Source organism: Crocodylus porosus, unplaced genomic scaffold (genome assembly GCF_001723895.1).
Source record: "Crocodylus porosus isolate Cpor-Errol unplaced genomic scaffold, CroPor_comp1, whole genome shotgun sequence".
Lineage (NCBI taxonomy): Eukaryota > Metazoa > Chordata > Crocodylia > Crocodylidae > Crocodylus > Crocodylus porosus.
In genome coordinates, this window is record NW_017728947.1 from 46090331 (window position 1) to 46110450 (window position 20120).

Consider the following 20120-nt stretch of genomic DNA (forward strand, 5'->3'; position numbering starts at 1 on the left):
CTTGCTGGGGTCGTTTGACCCCAGTATTATTTCCTGCCATGGCAGGGGGTCGGACTAGATGATCTACTCAGGTCCTTCCAACCCTAGAAACTATGAAACTATCCCATGGTCCTGTCAGCCCCACAGGTTAAGAAAGTTTGAAATGAATGGGGGGAGGAAGGGGCTGCTGGTTATGCAACAGATGTCACACTCCCTTAGGAGTCAGTACCTTACCAGTACTATCTTATAGCACCTTGGGAACTGTGCTGTTGAAACACTCTTTCAGATAAGATGGAAATCTGCAATTCTGACCACTTGACTTCCCCATGGATTTTTTTTTAAGTTGCAGATTATATCAATCCAAGGTTTTTGAATAAGTTGCAACCAAGGTGATCACTTTTTCCTGATCTTAATTCTCCCTAGATAAGTTTCTCAGCACTCTCACTTATGAACAGCTGTGTTGTGCTGCTCCACAGGTGGTAAGAGCCTGGTGGATTCCATCCCAGAACGGTCTTAAACTGACTCATTGTGTTCAGTAGGTATGTCACATGAGTGGTTAGGTATTTGAGATGAAATAATTTAGCTGTATGAATGGGAATTTACCCAATCTTCACTGGTAATAAACATCCTGCAGTCAAAACTGAGCAGACTCTCCTGTTGCTGGTGACCTAAGCAGAATAAAAACCAGCTCCCCCTCCCATAGCTGTGTTAGCTGTGCAGGACAGGAGCAGTAAACTATCTGTGTCATTAAAGTCTGCAGTTCTGACTGAGGGGCACAGGAGGCAGATAAGTGTAATTAGAAGGCATGATTTTTACAAAATTATTTTCTGACTACAACCATATTAACATGTATATTAATGCTAAGAATATTCCTTGCTCATATGGAGCTGATTGGACTCAGGACCCCAAGCCCCATTAAAGCAGTTAGATTGGGTGTTTTAAATTAAGTGGGGTGAGATTAATAATGAAGCTGTCATATACTAAAGTGAAATACAGCATGAAAAATTACTCAGCTATACCTTACTCTCGGTGCTGTGTTAATCAGAAATCCAAGGGCATGTCAAAGGCAGTTATTACAAAATAGCTGTTCCTGATTAGTACTGCACTGGAAAGATGTTCTTACTCTAGAATAAGAGAACCTTATTTTGAAGTCTACTGTGGAATTGGATTCAGCTGGAACTAGAAGTGCCCAGACACATCAGTCCCATATCAGACTGGCACCAATATAAGGAAAATTGACAGTATCAGCAATTGGCTTTTTTGGCTGATGTGGCCAATGTTGTGGTTGATAAATGCCCTGTGCATGCATGCAGACATGTTGTGGCTGATAAATGCCCTGTGCATGCAGCGCAGCACACAGGTGGCCAGGAGCGCAGCCTGGCAGTGTGGAGAGCAGCTGGATCCAGCTGGTAAGTTTGTTGTGAGGGAAGGGGCAGGGGTGCGGGGGGGCAGATTGAGGCCCCAGCGGTGAGGGAGGGAGTGGGGCAGGGGCAGGCACTGCACAACCAGGGTGCGTAAGCAGCTCATTGGGAGGTGTGGGTGCGGGCAGCTTCCGCTGTTGCACATAGCCTGGGAGGGCGTGGGGGGCATGTGCCCCTGAATCTGCATGTGGGGTAAGGGCAGGCTGCTGCTGAGGGCTGGGTGTGGCACTGGGCACTTCCTGGTGGGGGCTAAGCTGGGGCTGTACTCAGGGTGGGCAGTGGTGGCACTGGGAAGGGGGGAGGGGGCATTGAGGGGGCTTCAGTCCCCCCCCATAGCCCACTCCCACCACTGCCACCTCCTACCCCAAGTGCAGCCCAACTCAGCCCCCCCACTGGGAAGAGCCTGGCACCACCCTGACCCCAGCCTGCAGCAGCAGCCCACCCTCACTTCACATGCAGATGCAGGGGCACACACCCCTCATGCCCTCCCAGGGTATATGCAACAGTGGGAACCACCCCCCAGACAATACACTTATGGCTCCATCCTGAGTTTTGCCCCAGCTGTGCAGCACCTTCCCCTGCCCCTGCCTGTGCCCCTGCCCCAGCCCCACTCCCTCCCTCACGGCTGGGGCCTCAATCTGCCCTCCCCACCTTACCCCTTCATCTACAACAGACTTACAGCTGGACGCTGCTCTCCAAGCTGCCCAGCCACATATCGGAAAGTGGATCGGCATCAGCCGATACGCCTCATTAAAATCGGCCATTGGCATTGGTCAAAAAAATCTGTCGATGCACCCCTAGCTGTAACCCTTTGGCCAGGCACTGGTTGGCAGTAACAAAGACCAGGTTCAAATTTTAGGGTACCAAATCATTTTTTACTGTGGCTCAAGACCCCACCCAGAAATTTCAGATCACTGAATTTGGCTGGGGTGTCCAACATAAACAACACCCTCTCCTCACAAACAGTGTAAACATAAAAGAACTATTACAGAAAACTCAGGCAAAGAAAACAAAGGAAACACGAAATGCAATTTGAAACACTATCAACTACAAGGTATAGTCTCTAGTTTGCACCCCTTTTGGGGAGACTCCACCCACAGAATCATAGAAAACTATCTGAAACCTGCAAACATTTGCAATTAAATTTTTATTGCAAAAGTATTCATTTGAATACAGGAGTTTTAGTTATTCTTTGACCAAATACTTTAATGGAATCAAAACTTCTCACCCTCGAAAAGGCTACATAAAGCTGTCCATGTGTAAACACAGGTTTAGGAATAGAAATGCATATTTTGTCAGAAGTCTGACCTTGTGACTTATTCATAATCATAGAATAAGAGGGCCCTTCTACAAACAGATATTCAGGGCCCTTGTACACGTGACTAAGGGCCCTTGTACACGTGAAGAAATTGACCCTTTTAGTGGTTTAATTGTCCTTTTTAATGATTTAATTGCGTAACAGTGTCACTTTGGCAGCATGTTACATTTTGTAACAGTGTACACATTTGGCAGCATATTTTGATTTAAATGACTTTTTTACATAGCAAACTAAAATACATCCCATACATTACAGCAATATTCTTCACATGTACAGTGCTTCAAATGTAATACCTCATTTAACAAGGGTTAATTTAAAGTGCTGTACCCATTTTACAGTGCTGTAAAGCCATGCACTTCTGTTAACTCACAGCAATAAGGCACTTTAAATGGCAAAAAAGCAACTTCTGTACACATCCATAAGTTTATTATTATGAAATGATTTTCCTTTTGTTGCTTCCTTGAAAAAAACAACAGTAAGCTGCCTTTTTCAGCTTCAGCTCTGGCTGCTCAAACTGAGTGGTCAGTTAAGGGTCCTTGGTGCACCAGGAACTGACCTGTGCATAGAGAAGGAAGAATTGGTTTCAAGCATCTTCCTAATACTTAACCTGTAGTTTAGTTAGAAGCCCCAGCCTTCCACTGCCTTTGCTTCTCTCTCCTCTGTCGTTCCCACCTGGCAGCCAGTGGGTGCCTAAGGCAGCAGGCCAGTAACTGAGGCTTCTTCTCTCATCATAGCTTGGGATTCTCTCTTTCCCCAGAGCTTCATATTCTCCTTACTTCCTCCATTTTCTTGTCTCTCATTCAGACTCTTCTTTTTTACTGTTCTCTAGGTTTTCCTTTCCTTCTATGTTTTCTTTTAAATTCTTTCCCCTTTTTTTAATCACCATACCCTTAATATGTCCCCATCCTGCACTTCCTCTGTAGTCCCAATTCCTCCTTTGTCCTTTGTCCAAAATATTTAAAAGAAGCCAGTGATATTGGGTACTTCAGTTTTTGGGACCTCAGTTTGGAATGCCCTTGGCCAGACTGAGAGATGCTCTTGCTGAATTCAATTAGGAGTTTTTTCCTATGTCTCCTCTTTCTTGCCAATGCCTGAATATTTCCCTTGCATCATAACTGGAAGTAGTCTGAATGTGTGTCAGTCCTACTGATGTGTAGCATAATCCAGGAATAATGAACAAACTCTAAATATTTTTTCTCCACAGAGCTGTTCTCTTCAAACCTTAGTGAAAAACAAGATTTTAAATACAGGTTTCCCTCACTTTATGCGGGTTCTGTATGTGTGAATTCGCTCTTATGTGATGACGCTTTTTATACCAAAAGTTTGTTATATGCAAGATAAATTCACTCTTATGCGATCAGTGTGGTGGAAGCCTGCAGTCAGCTGCTTTGTGCGATGCATTGTAAGAGTGATGCACACCAAAATATAGTCTCCTGTGTAGATCTGTACTCCACGCTCATTATCCGCAACACTTTTCTGTAGTTGCCATCCCCATTATAACAGTGCCCTGTGCTTGTATGCACTGTCTGCTGTTGGTGAGTACCAAAATTCTCCTGTAAAACTGGTAGAAATAGGTCTGGGGGTCAGTACAGCTGAGGTCTTGGAATGTATCTCTATTTGTTACATTGTAAAGTGGGTTCCCTTTATGCGAATTCCAGTTATGCGCTGTTTTCCAGGAATGCATGTACAGCATAAAGCAAGGGAAACCTGTATCTGTTTTACAAAAACAAACTCCCAGACACTCTTTGATATTCTAATGCCATAATCATTGTGCTCCAGCTCCTAACACATTTCTTCTCAATGCTACCACTACCACCTCTGAGCTTTTATCTCACCCTAAATGGGTCTTGGACATCAACCCCAAACCCAAGTTTTAAGGAAACAAGAAAGAACAAGTTGGCCCGACAATGTGGGTATCTTGGATAATGGACTGTGAATGACAGGCTGTCTCTTCTTCCTTTCTCTGCTTCTCTTGCAGTTATCATGTGATGTTAAATTGGATCCTCGCCCAGAATACCATCGGTGCATACTGACTTGGCATCACCAAGAACCACTGCCTTGGGCACAGAGTACAGGTTAGTCACTTACACAGACACACTCAACCACAGAAATGTTTACAACCAATCAAACACATACATGCATTTGTTCTCAATATATGTATGCATGTATGTGTCTGTACATGCACGCATACATATATTTGCTCATTCACCAACATACACTTACACACTAGGCCTGTGCGAAGCGGCTACTATTTGGATTCAAATTTGGGGGACAGTGATTCGATTCAGTGATTCATATCACTGTCCCAAATCAATTTGGCTGAACCTGATTTGGAGATCTGGCCCTCCAGCAGCGAGTGGGGACTACCTGAATCTCCAAAGCTTTCTAAATCTTTTCTGAATTGAGCCAAATCTCCTCTAATCGAATCAGCAACCAAAGCTTTGCACAGCCCTAATACACATCCATGTATGTACACTAACATGCACTCATAATGTGGCAAACACATTTGCTAGCATACTCAAGGGTATGGTCACATGATTGCCTATCCATGTGCTCACTCTAGATGCATGTTTTCTTGTGTACATCTTCCTGCTTGTGTGTATACCTTCTGTTGCACATACATTCATACATCTTTGTTTTTGCACACACTTGCTTATTTTCATGTTTGCACTAAACACAAATATAAGTTGGGGTTTGAATGGAGGCTGCCAGGTTGAATCTTAATTCAGATAAAAACCAGAGATGACGTTAGCTGAATGTGAGAAATAGCCAGAAGAGCTGGCAGATGGTAAGTGTTCTCTCAGTCAAAATCACTTTCTCTTAACAGAGTTTGTGATGTGTGAGGGTACTGTTAGATCCTGAATTGCTCCCAGAATTCCTGGTAACAACAACTGTTGAGCACTTTTTCCATCTGCATGGGTGTGTCTACATGTCGCCCTACAGCAACGTAGCAACGCAGTATGTCACCGTACAGTACGCTATGGCAATGTAGTGATCATGTGAGTCTACATGTGATTGGCAGCTATGTTGCTGTAGTGGCGCACTCCCCCATCATAGCACACGTAGCGGCAAAATCTAACTGTGCCACACACATGGTGCAGGATGGGCAATTACTGTGCTGTGCTTTAGTAGTTCCAAAAGGAAATACTAAAGCACGGTGCTGCATAGGCTAGGATTTTGACCCTGCACTCTACACGCAGCCTTCCTTGGAGGCCACTGGACTCTTCAGTTAGCAGAGCTTATGACTTGCTAGCACTCCACAGAATTCATTTCCCAGACTGGAGAGGCTCTGATTCAGTTCCATGTATTGATTCAGTTCCAGAGGTATTGATTTTTATCTACGACATACCTCATGATTGAATTTTTGGTTTTCCTATGCACAGTCTCTTTTGTCCTGTTTCAAGCAGAAGGGATGCTCTTATTGCCAGTCCTCTGGTTTAAAAAGCAGGAAGCAAAGGGCAGAGCATTCTCTGTGGTGACTTTTGACTCTATTCACTTCTCCATTGGTCCTGAGTGCCCGGATTGTTTACCTTCAAGACATGTTGCAAGGCTGAGGGTACCAAAAAAGATTGAGAATATTAAGTTCTTCTGAACTGATGTTTTGTGGCATTTGCACTGCTAATTGGAATCTTTCTCTCATTTCCCTCTAGGAAATCAGATGAGTAGTCGTCTGATGAGTATGCGCAGTGCCAATGGACTGTTGATGCTACCTCCAAAGACAGAGCAGTATGTGGAACTTCACAAGGGGGAGGTGGTGGACGTCATGGTCATTGGAAGGCTATGATGCCACCAGAAAGAGCGAAGCTTTGATGCATGTCCACATATCATTGACTGTATCCTGTAATATGCAACGGCACAGCTAGTTTTTCTGATTTGGATAAAAGTTGATCAGTATAGTCAACATCTTGAACTATATTTCAAATGGAATTTAAATAAATACCTTTTAAAAAAATCTTTAAAAACAAATCTTAACAAAGGAATTTATTCTGATTATATCAAAGCAACTTTTTCCTTTCTTGCAATTGCTTTGTGTGTTCAATGCTAGTTCTGATAGCGGTAGCTTTTAGTAGACAGCAGTAGGTGCCTGCAGAACTTGTGTTTTTTCTCATCTTTAAGATACAACTACTTATGCTCTTAAAACAAGGCTGTCTGCTTATTTATACTAGCGTAGACAACACTTGGATTTCCCTTATTAGTATGCTTCATAACCGCTTCACAGAGAGCTTCTGCTTGTTCTTTATCTTGTATCTCGTGTTGATGTGCACAGTGCCAAAAGCAGAGTGGCTGCACTGGGAACCCAATGAAGCCCCGAGGTTTCCCCCCTCGCTGTGCGTTCAGGGATCTCTCTTGTCCCAGCAGCCACCCAGCTCAGTACTCTTGGGCAGTAACTGGATACCTTTTATTTGAACAAACAAAAAAAATTGCTTCCTTAAGTGCTGACAGCCTTTTTAACCAATACATTTAAAAATGTACAGAACTGAAAATTAAAAAAAAAAATCAAAGACTGATCTTGTACAGATATTAGTGTTACCAGCATTCGTGTGGAAATTAAATGAGCAAAGAAATAAAACTAATGTTAAACAACTCTGTACCATAACATTTTCTGTAATGATATTGAAACTTAAATGAATAAAAAAAAATCCTTGATCATTATTTAAAATTTCACTGTTCTAGCCTTGTTTTTTTCAAAACATTTCTTTCTTTTTTGGAGCAGTGGCTGAGATTAAAGGAATTGTCTATGGTGAGTTAGTGAGGGAGCTGAAAAAGTATGGTTCTAAATAAAATATAAAAGTCTCTTATAGAAAGAGGTATTGAAAAAGGCTGAAACTCATATTGTGCTTTTGCTGAATTAAATGGCAAATATACAATAACCCCTGAGATATACTAGATATGATCTAGCACTGTAGGCCTTCTTTCCCCTTTTCAACAGAGTTGGGATGATCGCATGTCCAACGCTGATGCCGTTTACAGGTTACAGCCTTTTACAACAACCCTGTACTTGGGATTTGGTGTGTCAAATGCTAGCCAGCTTCCTCCAGAACATTTCTGTCTGTGGGTGTTTTCTGGGTAAGGCCTCGGATGGGAACTCAGTTGAGTCCAGTTCCTGACTGCCACAGCCTCTACCACTGTGTGTAATGGGACCGTTTAATTGCTTTGTGCCAGTTTCACAAATGTTCAGTGAAGATACACTTCTCTACATTGCAAGGATGGCATTAGGATAAATTCATTCATGTTTGTAAGATGCTCAGCTACTGCTACTATGGTACCAGGTTCTAGTTGAACCTGGGGAGGGGCTGAGTGGGGGAGAAGGGGCACAGGGACTTCAAGTTACAAGTCAAAGGGAGATGTTGTGAAAGGCTTCCCCTTTCAATGCAATGTGAAGAATTATATAATGTATTAGTACTAGGCAAAAGGCAGTATAGAATATAAAAAATAGTATTCATAAGTTCACATTGTTGGAGAGCCCATGTTACAGAGAAAGATAAGGTAAGACTCAAGAAAAACCTATAAATAGCTCTTAGGCCCATTCATACCTATGCAATGGGTGCATCTACACCTGATGCTAGGTCACTGTAGCAATGCACTATGGCAAGGTAGTGTTTGCAGGCATATACACATGACCAGTAGCTACTTCGCCACAGCGATGTACTCCCCTGCTATGGCACTACCATGAAATAGCTACTAAAAATAACCATGCACCATGCATATGGTGCAGTATGGACAGTTACTGCACCATGATATAGTACTTCCTTTTGGAAGTACTAAATCCATTAACAACATTGCCATAGTGACACGTGTAGACACTGCCAAATGTTACTCAATTTGAATAAGAGTTTTGAACAAGAATGTTAATTGACATGGTCCTGAATATTATGGTTGAGTCAGATTAGCCCAAGATAAATCCTTTCAGCATCATGACAGCTAACCATCATTGTACGTGAATACAGCAGTTAAAAAAATCTGAGAGAATAGTTGTGTCACACCCTCCTGCTGTTTAGCATTACCTCACGGGTATAATGGAATTGCCACTACTGCTGTCTCATGCTGTTCTTCCATGGAAAGAGTTAATTTTCCAGAGACGGCAGCTCAGTTCCTCTAAGGCAGTGTTTCCCAACCAGTATGCCATCAGAAATGAACAGGTGTGCCACAGAATTTTGTCATGGCAATGAGCTACAATAGGTCTGAGGATGGGGAATGCCTTAACAGGTGTGCCACAGAATTTTTTTAATAATGTAAGTGTGCCTTGGGCTGGAAAAGGTTGGGAAACACTGCTCCAAAGCCCCTGGAAGACTTTACACATAGGATGTGATCAAGTAGTTAATAGCATCTTAAAGTCATCATACAGCCACAGGTCCAGCCAATTAATGGTACAACAAAATGAGAAACCACCCACAAATTTATTACACAAATATGAGTAATAATTTTGTGTCTGGTTTCCTTCACACCTTAAAATGAACCTGTGGGCAGGTAGACTGCACTGGGGTCTCCAACTGGCCCCAGTATGGTCCTTACTGGCTCAGCTGACTTACTGGCTCAGCTGATTGTCCGCACGGTCCCTGCCAGCCAACAATCAGCTGATTGTCAGTAGTATTTGGTCAGCACAGGGCAGCCCCAGTGCAACCAAGAATCAGCTGATCAGCAGCACTGAGACTACTCCAGAGCTTGAGCCCCTCTGCCATCTCTAGAGCCAGCCAAGAATCAGCTGATTGCTGGCAGAACCAGGACCTCACTGGGATTCAAACCTCAGTGCAGTTTCAATACCACCGATAATCAGCTGATCTGCAGCTCACTTCAGGGACCCCAGAGGGGCTCACGCTAGCTGTAGTTGGTCCCCAGAGCCAGCCAACGATCAGCTAATTGTTCAGTACTTTTGCCGGCACAGGGGAGAATCCAGGATCATGATGGGCAAATAGGACGTCATCAGGGTCTGATCCCCAGTCCCAAATATTGTGCATTCTGCTATGCGCATGTCATGTCAGAAGGCACAACTCTTGATATCAGGGATGAGGAGCCATTGTGCCTTTACATGAATGTCTGTCAGCAACCTAAGAGAACTGTAACTTTAAAAAAAATGTACTATACTGGCAATCACCCATCATCCCATAAGAACATAGACCTACCATACTAGATCAAACTAAAAGTCTGTCTTCAGTTTCCAACAGTGCCAAGTAGCAGTTGTTTTATAGGCATAGCATAAGAAACAGGGCATGAGTAGTGATCCATCCCATTCTACCCTCTAAGACACCAGCAACTGAAGGCTAAGGAATAACCTGAGTTGTGATCATATTCCTATCTGTTGTCTGTGGCCCCCAAATCGACCTATCCTTCATAAATTCATCTAATCTCTTTTTGAACTTGGTTGTATTTTTGGCCTCCAAAATGTCCTGTAGTAATGAATTCCACAAGTTAAGGGTGTGTATAGAAGTTGCTTTTTTCGCTATTTAAAGCACTTTATTGCTGTGACTTACAGAAGTGCATGGCTTTATAGTACTTTAAAAATGGGTACAGTGCTTTAAATCATAGTTTCTCAACCTGTGGTACGCATACCTCTGGGGGTACGCGAGACACAGGCAGGGGGTATGCCCAACACTCTCTCTCTCTCTCACCCCTTCCTTCTCTCAAAACCATGTCAAAAAATGTGGTATGCCATGCACTGCGCAGTGCTTTAAATTCCCTAGTAATAATTTAGCATGCCGCGCTTTGTGCAGCACTGGGTTCAGCCCTCCTAGCTTTGGCCAACATCACCTCTAGCCCAGGTACATACTCGAGTTGTACACCCCTGGTGTAAAAGGTGGCAACCCTATCCACACCAGATCAAACATCTGTCACATCATGGCCTTATATACACAGCCCTTCTTCCAACATCTGGTACACGATAGTCTGTAAATATAAAATTCCCTGGAAAATTGAGTGTTGAGGTACTTATTACAATTTTCAGAAGTTAGGGGGTACTTGTTACTTAAAAGGTTGAGAAACACTGCTTTAAATTAACCTTTGTTAAATGAGGTATTAAATTTGAAGTGCTGTATTTTACAGGATGTTAGCAATCTACAGCCTTTTAAATAACTTCTGTACAGCGGTCAAATTTCTGACCAGTGGAGAAGCCCCAGGAGGCTGCAGAATGCCCCCTGCCTCCTAGCCTGGAAAGTGCAGGGAGGCTCAGAGCCCCCCCCCCGCCCCCAAACACTGCACTTCTGTCACGTTTAAGAGCACTGTAACTTTACAGTGCTATAAAAAATACTCTAAATTACAGTAAAATGTGCACAGAGCACTTCTATACCCACTCCAATTTTTCATTTTGTAAAAAAAAAAGGAAAAATAATCTTCTGTTTTAAACTTGCTGCCAGATAATTTCAGCGAGTGTCACCTAGTTTTTGTATTATGAAAGGTCATTCCCTAGTCATTTTATTTACACCATTCATGATTTTTATAACTCTGTATCAGCTCCCCCTCAAGTTGTCTTCTTTCCAGGCTGAAGCATCACAGCTTTTTCAGTCTCACCTTAATGGAAGTTGTTCCATGGCCCTAATAATCTTTGTTACCTTTATTACCTTTTCTAGTTCTCCTGTATCCTTTTTTTTTTCTTCTTAAATACTGTATGCAGTTCTGGTCACTCCATACCAAAAAAGGATATAGGAGAACTAGAAAAGGTACAAAGTAAAGGTTGGAGTTTTTTTAACCTTTTCTAGTTCTCCTATACCCTTTTTTGGTATGGAGTGACCAGAACTGCATACAGTATTTAAGATGTCAGTACACCAAAGATTTATCTAATGGTATAATGTTTTCTCTTACAGTTTCAATTCAGCAGTGCTGCTTTGCTACCATCATACCCTCCAGCATACCATCCTGCCACTAGCATGTCATCCTCACCAACTCTTATAAAGGGGGTGGGGGAAGCCTCAAGCAACAGCTTTGCAGTCATCTCCCACTGTTCCAACCCTGTGAAAAAAAATCCTCCCTTGGCCAGTTACAAGTCTTTAAGGGTGCCCAGCACCGTAAAATGTGATTGAAAACAACAGAGCAGTAAAATATGGCAGGGAAAAATACATTTAACAGGCGCTGCCTTCCTCAAAGTGAAATGTTCCCTTGTACTTCGGTCACATTTTTCTCTCAAGAATTAGCTGGAATTGTTTCCCTAAGGGTACAAAACTTTCAATTCCTGCTGTAGGAGGCTTAAGAAATCTGGGAAAACACCTACCTTTCCTTCCCCAAGGGAAGGTACAGAAGAAAGAGTATACATACTGGACCTCCCAGCATTCCCATTGACACCAATGTTCTACTGAAGTATTATTACGTCAGTGCTCAATAGGCATTCTTGCAGAGGATTTGATGTCACTGCCACCTTTACAGCTGTATGCTGTTGACCTGATTTGTGACCTCTGTGAAGGGACAGAGGAATGTCATCTGCCAAAGTCAGGGTGAAATCAGAGTAGACTAGTAGAGCTGTGGAGACATGCTTTTCATTGGAAAACTTTCCTTACTCTGAAAAAATGCATTGAGCTAGATCTTTGGTTGAAGCTATACTACTTTAAGCTGAGGATCTGTCCCATGCTAGACAGCAAGGCCCTGCCATAGTGGCTTTGCAGCTATGCTATGTTGGTGGCACTGTTTTTAATTCTTATTACTGGCCTTTTACTGCAGGCAAACAGTCAGCTGGATTGTCCACTAGCACCAGCAGTTTAGTGATGTGGGCTGCTGCTACATTTTGCTGTAGAGAACTGCTGGTAAGTCCAGTTAAGTCCCACACAAGGCAGCTGATGCACACGTGGAGACAGCCAAAAGAAAAAGTTCAGGGTAACATTTTCCTCCAGCTAACATGCATTTGGATGTGCTCCTGGCACAGACAGGTTCATGGTAAAGGCTGGTGGGAAACTTCTTGGAATGTAACTTTTAATAGCCACATGGTAGATGGGATTTGCTGCATTCTTAGGGGATTAGCTCAGTGAACATATTTATAGCTGAGTGAGCTGAAGCTGATGCAGAATTTGGCAGCTTGTCTATTCCAAGGTATACCAGTGCTTTTAGATACCAGTGGAGGTTTTAGATACCAATGCTTTTAGATCAGCACTGTGTAATAGACACTGAGTAAAATGTAAGATGATGAACTTGACTTACAAAACCTGAAATGGCCCAAGACCTACTTTTCTCAAAGATCCTCTGTGTGTATATGTACAGTAGCACCTGAGCTCATCTAAAAAGAAGGTAGTAGATGGCAGGTATTTCCTATGTTACCCCTTTGGAATTTGCTCCCCGTGGGCTGGATTAAATTGATTTGGCACTATAGAAAGCCATAACAGCAAGGAAAGAACAGGTTTGTTGTGCTCAGAGCAGCTTGTGTTGCTAGGGAGACATGCTGCTGCCTTCTGTACTAATTGGAGTTTCACGAGGGGAAATGATAAGGGATGCCTGGAAAAAAGAATTACGGGATTTCAAAATTTGTTTTTATTCCATCTCACCTCAGAAACATGACCTAATGAAACTGTCCATGAAACATGAGAGACTCATCCTCAAGTAGCCAATAGCTCTATGTCAGGACACTCCCAAGGTCCGCTGGAGACTCAGGCCCAGGCATATTCTGGGTCTTCCATGGCCTTATGGAGTTTCCCAATATCTGGGCAATAGCATGAGTCTTTATCTGCCTGTTTCTCCTGTATAAGTAATTCTGTATTCATTGGGACACAGGGAATGACATTTCTGTTTTGGCAGAATAGCATCTTTGACAGAGCCACGCTGCTGATGACTGTATATCCAGGTATGTTGTATAGCTGTGATCCAGCTAGGACATGGTGCATCTTTTGAGGCCAGATCACTGACCACCAGAATGAAAGTCTTCTTGCCAAGTGGAGATGGTAGAAAGTATTAATGAGCAACATTGTGGCTCAAAGTGTTCCCCTTTCTCAGCCAACATAATTTCTACTTTATGTGGGCTCAGCTTCAGTCAACTATTATTCATCCACTGACCTGAACTGGACCAGTTTGCTGTCCACTGTGGTGTTATGTGCAATGAAAGCAAGATTGAGCTATATGTCATAAAATATCCATCCATGTCTTCTCCTGCCTGTATGGAGCAGAGATTGAAGGAGCCATAAATACTATGTTTCAAACCAGGGTAAGTCACATGAGTACAAGCCCCATTTTACATTGCTGCAATTCATTAACACTACGTATCTGCACAGAGGCACTAACTTGTGCAGAAAACTGATGAAGAAAACCTGAGAGAGAGGATTATATGCAGTATGGGACTGGGTACATCTGGGACCGGGTAGATCTATGCCATCCTCACTGTGCCCTGATTCAGCCAAGAAATGTAACTGATGATACCCACTGTCCTATGAGAGCACAAGCCAACCCAATCCATTATGATGCCTTCCCAGCTCCTGGCAGCCAGCATGACCAGGTTGCACAAAACTAGTAAAGGCCACTTGGTTCCTGTGCCTGAGCTACAGTGAGCACAGCCCCAGGGATCAGGTCCTTTATTTTTAAAGAACATTGGTATGTTTCCACAAAAGATGCTATAAAAGGGTAAATTGTTGCTGTTACCCTCTTCATCTTAACAGTGACAAACAGCTGTTCTGAGGAGTCCTAACAAAATATTACAATTCTTCACTTAATTATAAACCAAGAGGCACAGGCTAAAATACAGCAGCCCAGATATCAGCTACTTTGTGATTCACTTGGAATTGTGTAAGTTTTATACATAAACTATCTATCTTTATTCTTAGAATTGTTTCATAGGAGATTTCATGAAGAAGAGGGGGAAAGAATAAAGTTACAAGAGTAGTTAGTGTAAGTGATATAGAATAGAGGTATTAAAAGGTATTAAAATTATTTCTGATTTATTTTGAAAAATAGCCCTCCTGATTTATTTATGAGTGCTCACCTAAAAAAAATCCCACTAATCAGGCGCAGGCAGTTATTTCAGGAGGAGGGCCACTTACTGAGTTTCGGTAAGCCATCGAGGGCCACATGACAGGCAGCCGGGGGCAGATATATATTAAATTTTCTAAATTTTTTAGGGGCCTCGCGGGCCGGATAGAATGGCCCAGCGGGCCACATCTGGCCCACGGGCCACATTTTGCCCACCCTTACACTAACTCCATTCCCAAAGCTTGTTCTGTTCCCTGAGACCCTTTGGAAGGTCATACTTTCAGTTCTCAGAACCTAGCCTCAGTCAGTAGTTAATTTGATCTGTTTGTGACTTGAACTTTCTTGTAGTAATCACTATAAGAAAAAAGTGATGTACTGAATATCGAGCTGCCCCTGACACTCAAGAATGTACATGCTCGGTAATGTTGTTTTTCTGTTCTTTAATGACATGATGTAGCACCTAAGGAGAAAGTCCATGTTTGTTGTATTTCTTAACCTCTGGGGTTCTGCCACTTGTTGACTCTTTCTGTTTTTTGGAACAACCCCTCTTAACTTGTTAATTTGTTCCTCTTTTGTGTGTAGGCAACATGGGAAGCCACTTTACTTTTAGGAGCTTCAGTACAAGCAAATTCTCGTGGAGCCAGACGTCCATTATGGGTGATCTTCAGCGAGTTCTTAGCCAAGGCGAATATGCCCCTTTAACATGTGCTCCCATGTTTGAAAGTAATTTCATACAGGTAAAAAACAATTCAACAAAATTTGTTTGTCACATGCATAGAATGAATAGACTATCTCCACTTTCATACCCTAGTTGGAGAAGTATCTCCTCCTATATTCATTTTTACTGTTCTCGGTCTTTGTTCCACTCTCAACGCAATGCCAACTAGCACACACGAAGGTATATACTGTATATTCCCCCTCTCATGCATGTTTCCTAATCTTCCCTCACATGCAAGCATAACCTGTTATCTCTCATTTTCTTCTTGAGATGTTTACACCACACCCTGCAATCTGCCCATGATGCCAACCTCCATCACCCACTTTCTGAATTTCTAAAGAAAAGCACCTTTGGGCATCCCCCCCATGTTGCATCTCCTAAGTGGGAGGAGTGCCCCTGTAATAAACCACAAAACTAAAAGCTAAAGCTCTTTCAAATTCACCCTTAAAACAATCCTTTTCTTTGATGCCTGGAAAAAAAATCAGACAACAGTTGGGGGTGCTGGTTAGTCTATTGTGCTGACCAACTCTCTCATTCTTTTGTGAGCCCTCAACTGGCTGTATCCATCTGCTTTCTCTTCTTTTACATATAAATTGTAAGCTCTTTAGGGCAGGGACTGTGTCTTTGTTCTGTGTTTATGCAGCACTTAAACATAAAGAAATCTAGCCCCTGACTGAAGCTTATAGGTTTACAATAACACACAGATAATTGAAAAAGGACAGATCACAAGAACAAAGCACTTCTTCTGCCATGCAAAGCAATGTGAGGTGGTTCTGGAGAATTAACTCTGTGACATCCAAGCATTTTTCCTACATTAGGCAGTCAGGCAACATGCTGATGAGCCCAGTATAAGAGCTAGATAGCTAGATCTCCAGGTAGTTGATTTCCAGTCACTCGTTACTCAGAATAGGTTCCTTCTCCCATCTTCACGAGCGTGTCCCTCTCATTCTTCTACCTTCTGTTCTGTTCTCATTCCCAAAACCTAAGCAGTGAGAATCCCAGGCCAGTGATACCACATTTGGTCTGTATTATAATAGTGTCACTCCATAACATATAGCCATGACTCTGTTTTTGCATGCAGGTTAATAAGAGAGGTGAACCAATCTATGTTCACAACCGTCCCAACTGTGTAACCATAGGCATCTGTGCATCCAGCCCCAGCTTAGATCTGCCCAATGTGATGCTGCTAGCACACCCGGTGCCTACACCCAAAGAGGAAGCTGTATCAAAATTCTGGAAGTTCTCAAAACAGCCATCTCATAAAGAAGAGCTAGTACTCAGCAGGTGAGTCAGCACTGAAAAGGGATAGATGGCACACTCTTCTCACAAAGGTTGGGGTTTTTTTGGAGCCATCTCTTGCTCAAAGGTTAATGACTATTTCTCCTCTCATTCCTAAAATTCCTTTAAACGTAAATAAGAACCACAAACCTGCTACCCTGTAAATAATAACTTTGTACACATCATGATAGAGACTTCTGCCCAGGCCTGACACAACAGCATGGTTCTATCTGTTTAGTAGTTCTGCCCCTTAAGTTAAGCATTAGCTAACCATGCACCTTTGGATTTGTCTCCGGTAGCTATTCCAGGCCAAAGATTTAAGCTAACAAACAAATAAAACCACTTACTTAGTAATTCTGTAAGTATATCAGAAGCTGACAAGGTATAAGAGGATTGGTGGGGTTTTCTGCATGAAGGAGAAATTAAGAGGGGTAGTGTTTGATTATAAATTGATTATTTTGTAACCACCTACACAAAAGATCTGTACATCATTGTAGGCAGCAAAAGAAATCCTCTATTCAAGGTACAACAGTAACCCAAAAATCAAACAAAATACTATGACGTATGAGGGACTGGATAGAATGTATAAGCAAGTAGACAGAATACTGCTTGACGTGTATCAGTTCCTGTGTTCCTATGGAAATTAAAGGCCAAAGGTCACCTTTCAAGTGATTTGGGGTTAATTCTAGTGGTCTGGTCAACATACTGTACTAAACCCTCCCCCAAAAAAACCCAGACTTCTTGAGCCACTACTGGGCCTCTCTCCTGCAAATAGCTGGAGGTACCTAAGAGAGCAGTAGCCAAGAACACGCACCATATTGTTTCTGAGCCAAAAGATACAATGCTGTCTTTGAGAAGAGTTTCCATCTGTGCTTTAGCATGTATTCTCTATCAGATCACCCTATGACAAAAGAGAGTTTTCTTTTAGGTTTTTCCCTTTGAAGTTTGTGAAGCTCTCCATTCACAATCCTGAGAAGTGTCATCTCAAGCTAAAGCTGGTGAGTGGCCGCTGCTATTACCTGGAGCTCTGTGCCACACCAGAGAAGCAGCGCCCCCTCTTCCTTCAATGGGTACGGCTCATCTCCCTCCTTCGATTTCCCCCAGACGGCAAGAGCAGTGCAGAAGTCAAGGTGGTGTATCAGAATTTTAGTGCACAATCAACAGAGAAATGGCAAGGCACAAGGAGCCAGTCAGAGAAAGTAAGTCTTTAGGAGAGGGGTGTTAACTTTGGTGTTAGCAACTTCTGCAAACTTGTTGGTCAAAAGAGTCTCATGCTTGTGACAACATCCCTTATTGCATGGATTAAACGATGTACAATTCAGTTTACACGAGATGTATATCAAAATGACTAGCCTGTTACAAGCTCCCTACAGAACCTGAGGGCAATGGAGGCCATAGAGACAGAGTAAGCCTTTTGAACACCAAGAAGTGTGGTATCTGATACTGGCTGCATCTACACAAGACACTGACTGCACAATAACCCAATACTACTGTGCAGTAGTTTCACATAGCAAAAACCATTATTCAACACTACCGCACAGTAGTATTAGGCTACTATGCAGTAGCATCACAAAAGAGACATTAGTTGGTGCTACTGTGCAGTAACTCAGGTTACTACTACTACACAGTAGCAACTATACAGTCCGAGTCCCATGTAGGCATGGCCACTGTTACTTTGGATGTCATTTTCCTGATATTTGAGGTGATGGCAATATTTGGTGGCTGACAGGTAAGAAACATTAGGCATTTGGCTTACTGGAATGGAAGTGAGTGTTCCAGCTTTGAAAAGAGGTCCCAGTGGAGAGTTAGGAAAGTAGTCGTTATCCCTTGTTATACATGACAGATAAAAAGGAACCAGGAGCAGGAAGGGAAGCAGGATTCCTCTTGAAGCCACCAGAAGCAGCATATTCATACAAGGGGCTTTTACCAGAGGGACAGGTGGAAATTCTGCCTTGGGTCCATATTTATCAAAGGGACCAGGATGGCTGCTGGTGCAGAACATACTTTTTCAAGCCACTATACCAAGTCCCAAGAAGCAACAGTCTCTCAGCCTAGCTGCCTCTGTCTCTCTCTCATAGAGTCACAGGGTTTAAAGCGATCTCAAATTTCATCTAGTCCACCCCTGTACAAATACTGGATACACCACTCCTATACTGTTCCAGACATATGCCTATCCAACCTTTTCTTGAAAACCTCTGGTGAGGGAGATTCTACTACCTCCCTGGAAAATTTGTTCCACTGTCTTACTGTTTTAACAGGAAGGGCGTTTTTGCCTGGTATTTAAATCTGCTTTGTTGCAGTTTAAACAGAGTGCTCTCTTTTATTCCACTGCAGGCCTGAGCTACTTTCATCTGAACCCCAAATACCGTATTCTTCCTGAGCTAGGATCAGGGAGGGAAATAATAATTATTTCTAAACCCTAGAAGGAAAACTAGAGGGAACTTGAAGAAAGATTATTCTGTAGAGAGGAAGACACTTCTCTGGACTCTAGAAAGTCTGTTGAAAAAGGATAAATTAGGTCAATGGGTAAGAAGGGAAGAGAGAAATCAATACACCAGGTTAGGTTTGTGCACCATTTTCTTCATCAGCTACCCCGATAAGGGCCTCATCTGTTTGCTGTCCTCAATTTAATTATTTTTTCAAATACCAGTTTAAAAAGTTATGTCCTCACTTTTCTAATAACACCCAGAGAAGAAAAAATACAAGTGTGTTTCATATGATAACTTCCTTTCTTCAGCTATGCTTATATAATCAGCCTTATCCCAGGTTTTCTTCTTTCTCTTAACTGATGTCAAGGACCAAATATTTGCTGGCCTTAAAATGAACCCTTTTGTATGCTGGTTCCTGTGACTAAAAGAGATGTTGATGATACCGTAGAGGCCTTGATTTACTGAGAATTATGTTGCAGCCCAGGTATCTGTGATTTCTCTTGCAGAACAGATTAAATTCTGGTAGAAAGATATGTATCCTTTTTGCTATTCAGATTTTATCTCTCTTTGGGTCTCTTGAAGCCTTTCTTTGGCTACTACTCATCAGAATTTTTTTCTGACAAATATCAGAAGTCAGTTTTCATTTGTTGTGCCTGAGAGTAATTTATCTAGGATCTAAGGAGGAAAGATAGCAGCCAGGGAGCAGGTTGCAAGTTTCAAGGAATCTAGAGAGATATCCAGTAGGGGGAAGTGCCACTGATATTATCTTCTGCAACATTGCTTTTGGGCTTTATCTTGAGATTTATACAAGATTTTGTTCCCCCAAGCAAAAATTGCCTGTGAGAAACAAGTGGATGCTATAGAAATAACAGGAGTAGAAACAGATGCCTAATATATCTATCTGAAGGTACAATCTTATTTTTCCTGTGTGTTGGGTCTTTAGATCGGAAATGCTCCTCTGAGGTGATCATGGTGTTCTTGACAAAAATTATGCTGCAGCATTATTAGTTTTTGTGAGAATTCAACAGTTCTTTTTGCAGAGGCAAGGACTTTTGTGGATGTATCTTTTATTGGACCAACTGCATATTATTAAACCAGTAGTTCTTTTT

At 42.4% G+C, this 20120-nt stretch overlaps 2 protein-coding genes across 12 annotated transcripts in view; both read left to right on the plus strand.

The window, feature by feature from the left end:
• Positions 1-7383, plus strand: part of GPHN (gephyrin) — a 369172-nt gene extending 361789 nt beyond the window's left edge. For all 11 annotated transcript variants that reach the window (XM_019551529.1, XM_019551530.1, XM_019551532.1 and 8 more), the window contains 2 exons: positions 4697-4793; positions 6369-7383. In XM_019551529.1, coding sequence (XP_019407074.1) covers positions 4697-4793; positions 6369-6502 — 231 coding nt within the window. In that variant the 3' untranslated portion in view covers positions 6503-7383. The remainder of the gene's footprint in view (positions 1-4696; positions 4794-6368) is intronic.
• A 6021-nt stretch (positions 7384-13404) lies between these two features.
• Positions 13405-17793, plus strand: FAM71D (family with sequence similarity 71 member D). The gene is made up of 4 exons (XM_019551030.1): positions 13405-13471; positions 15169-15323; positions 16386-16588; positions 17478-17793. Exons 1-4 carry the CDS (start codon positions 13405-13407, stop codon positions 17791-17793), a joined length of 741 nt encoding a protein of 246 aa, XP_019406575.1.
• The last annotated feature ends 2327 nt before the right edge of the window (positions 17794-20120 follow it).

Excerpts from the sequence above, each read along its gene's own strand:
- FAM71D (XM_019551030.1), top strand. The coding sequence starts at position 13,405 with ATGACATTTCTGTTTTGGCAGAATAGCATCTTTGACAGAGCCACGCTG. Across the intron at positions 15,324-16,385 it reads TTGAAAGTAATTTCATACAG|GTTAATAAGAGAGGTGAACC; the intron begins GTAAAAAACAAT and ends TTTTGCATGCAG. Across the intron at positions 16,589-17,477 it reads GAAGAGCTAGTACTCAGCAG|ATCACCCTATGACAAAAGAG; the intron begins GTGAGTCAGCAC and ends ATTCTCTATCAG.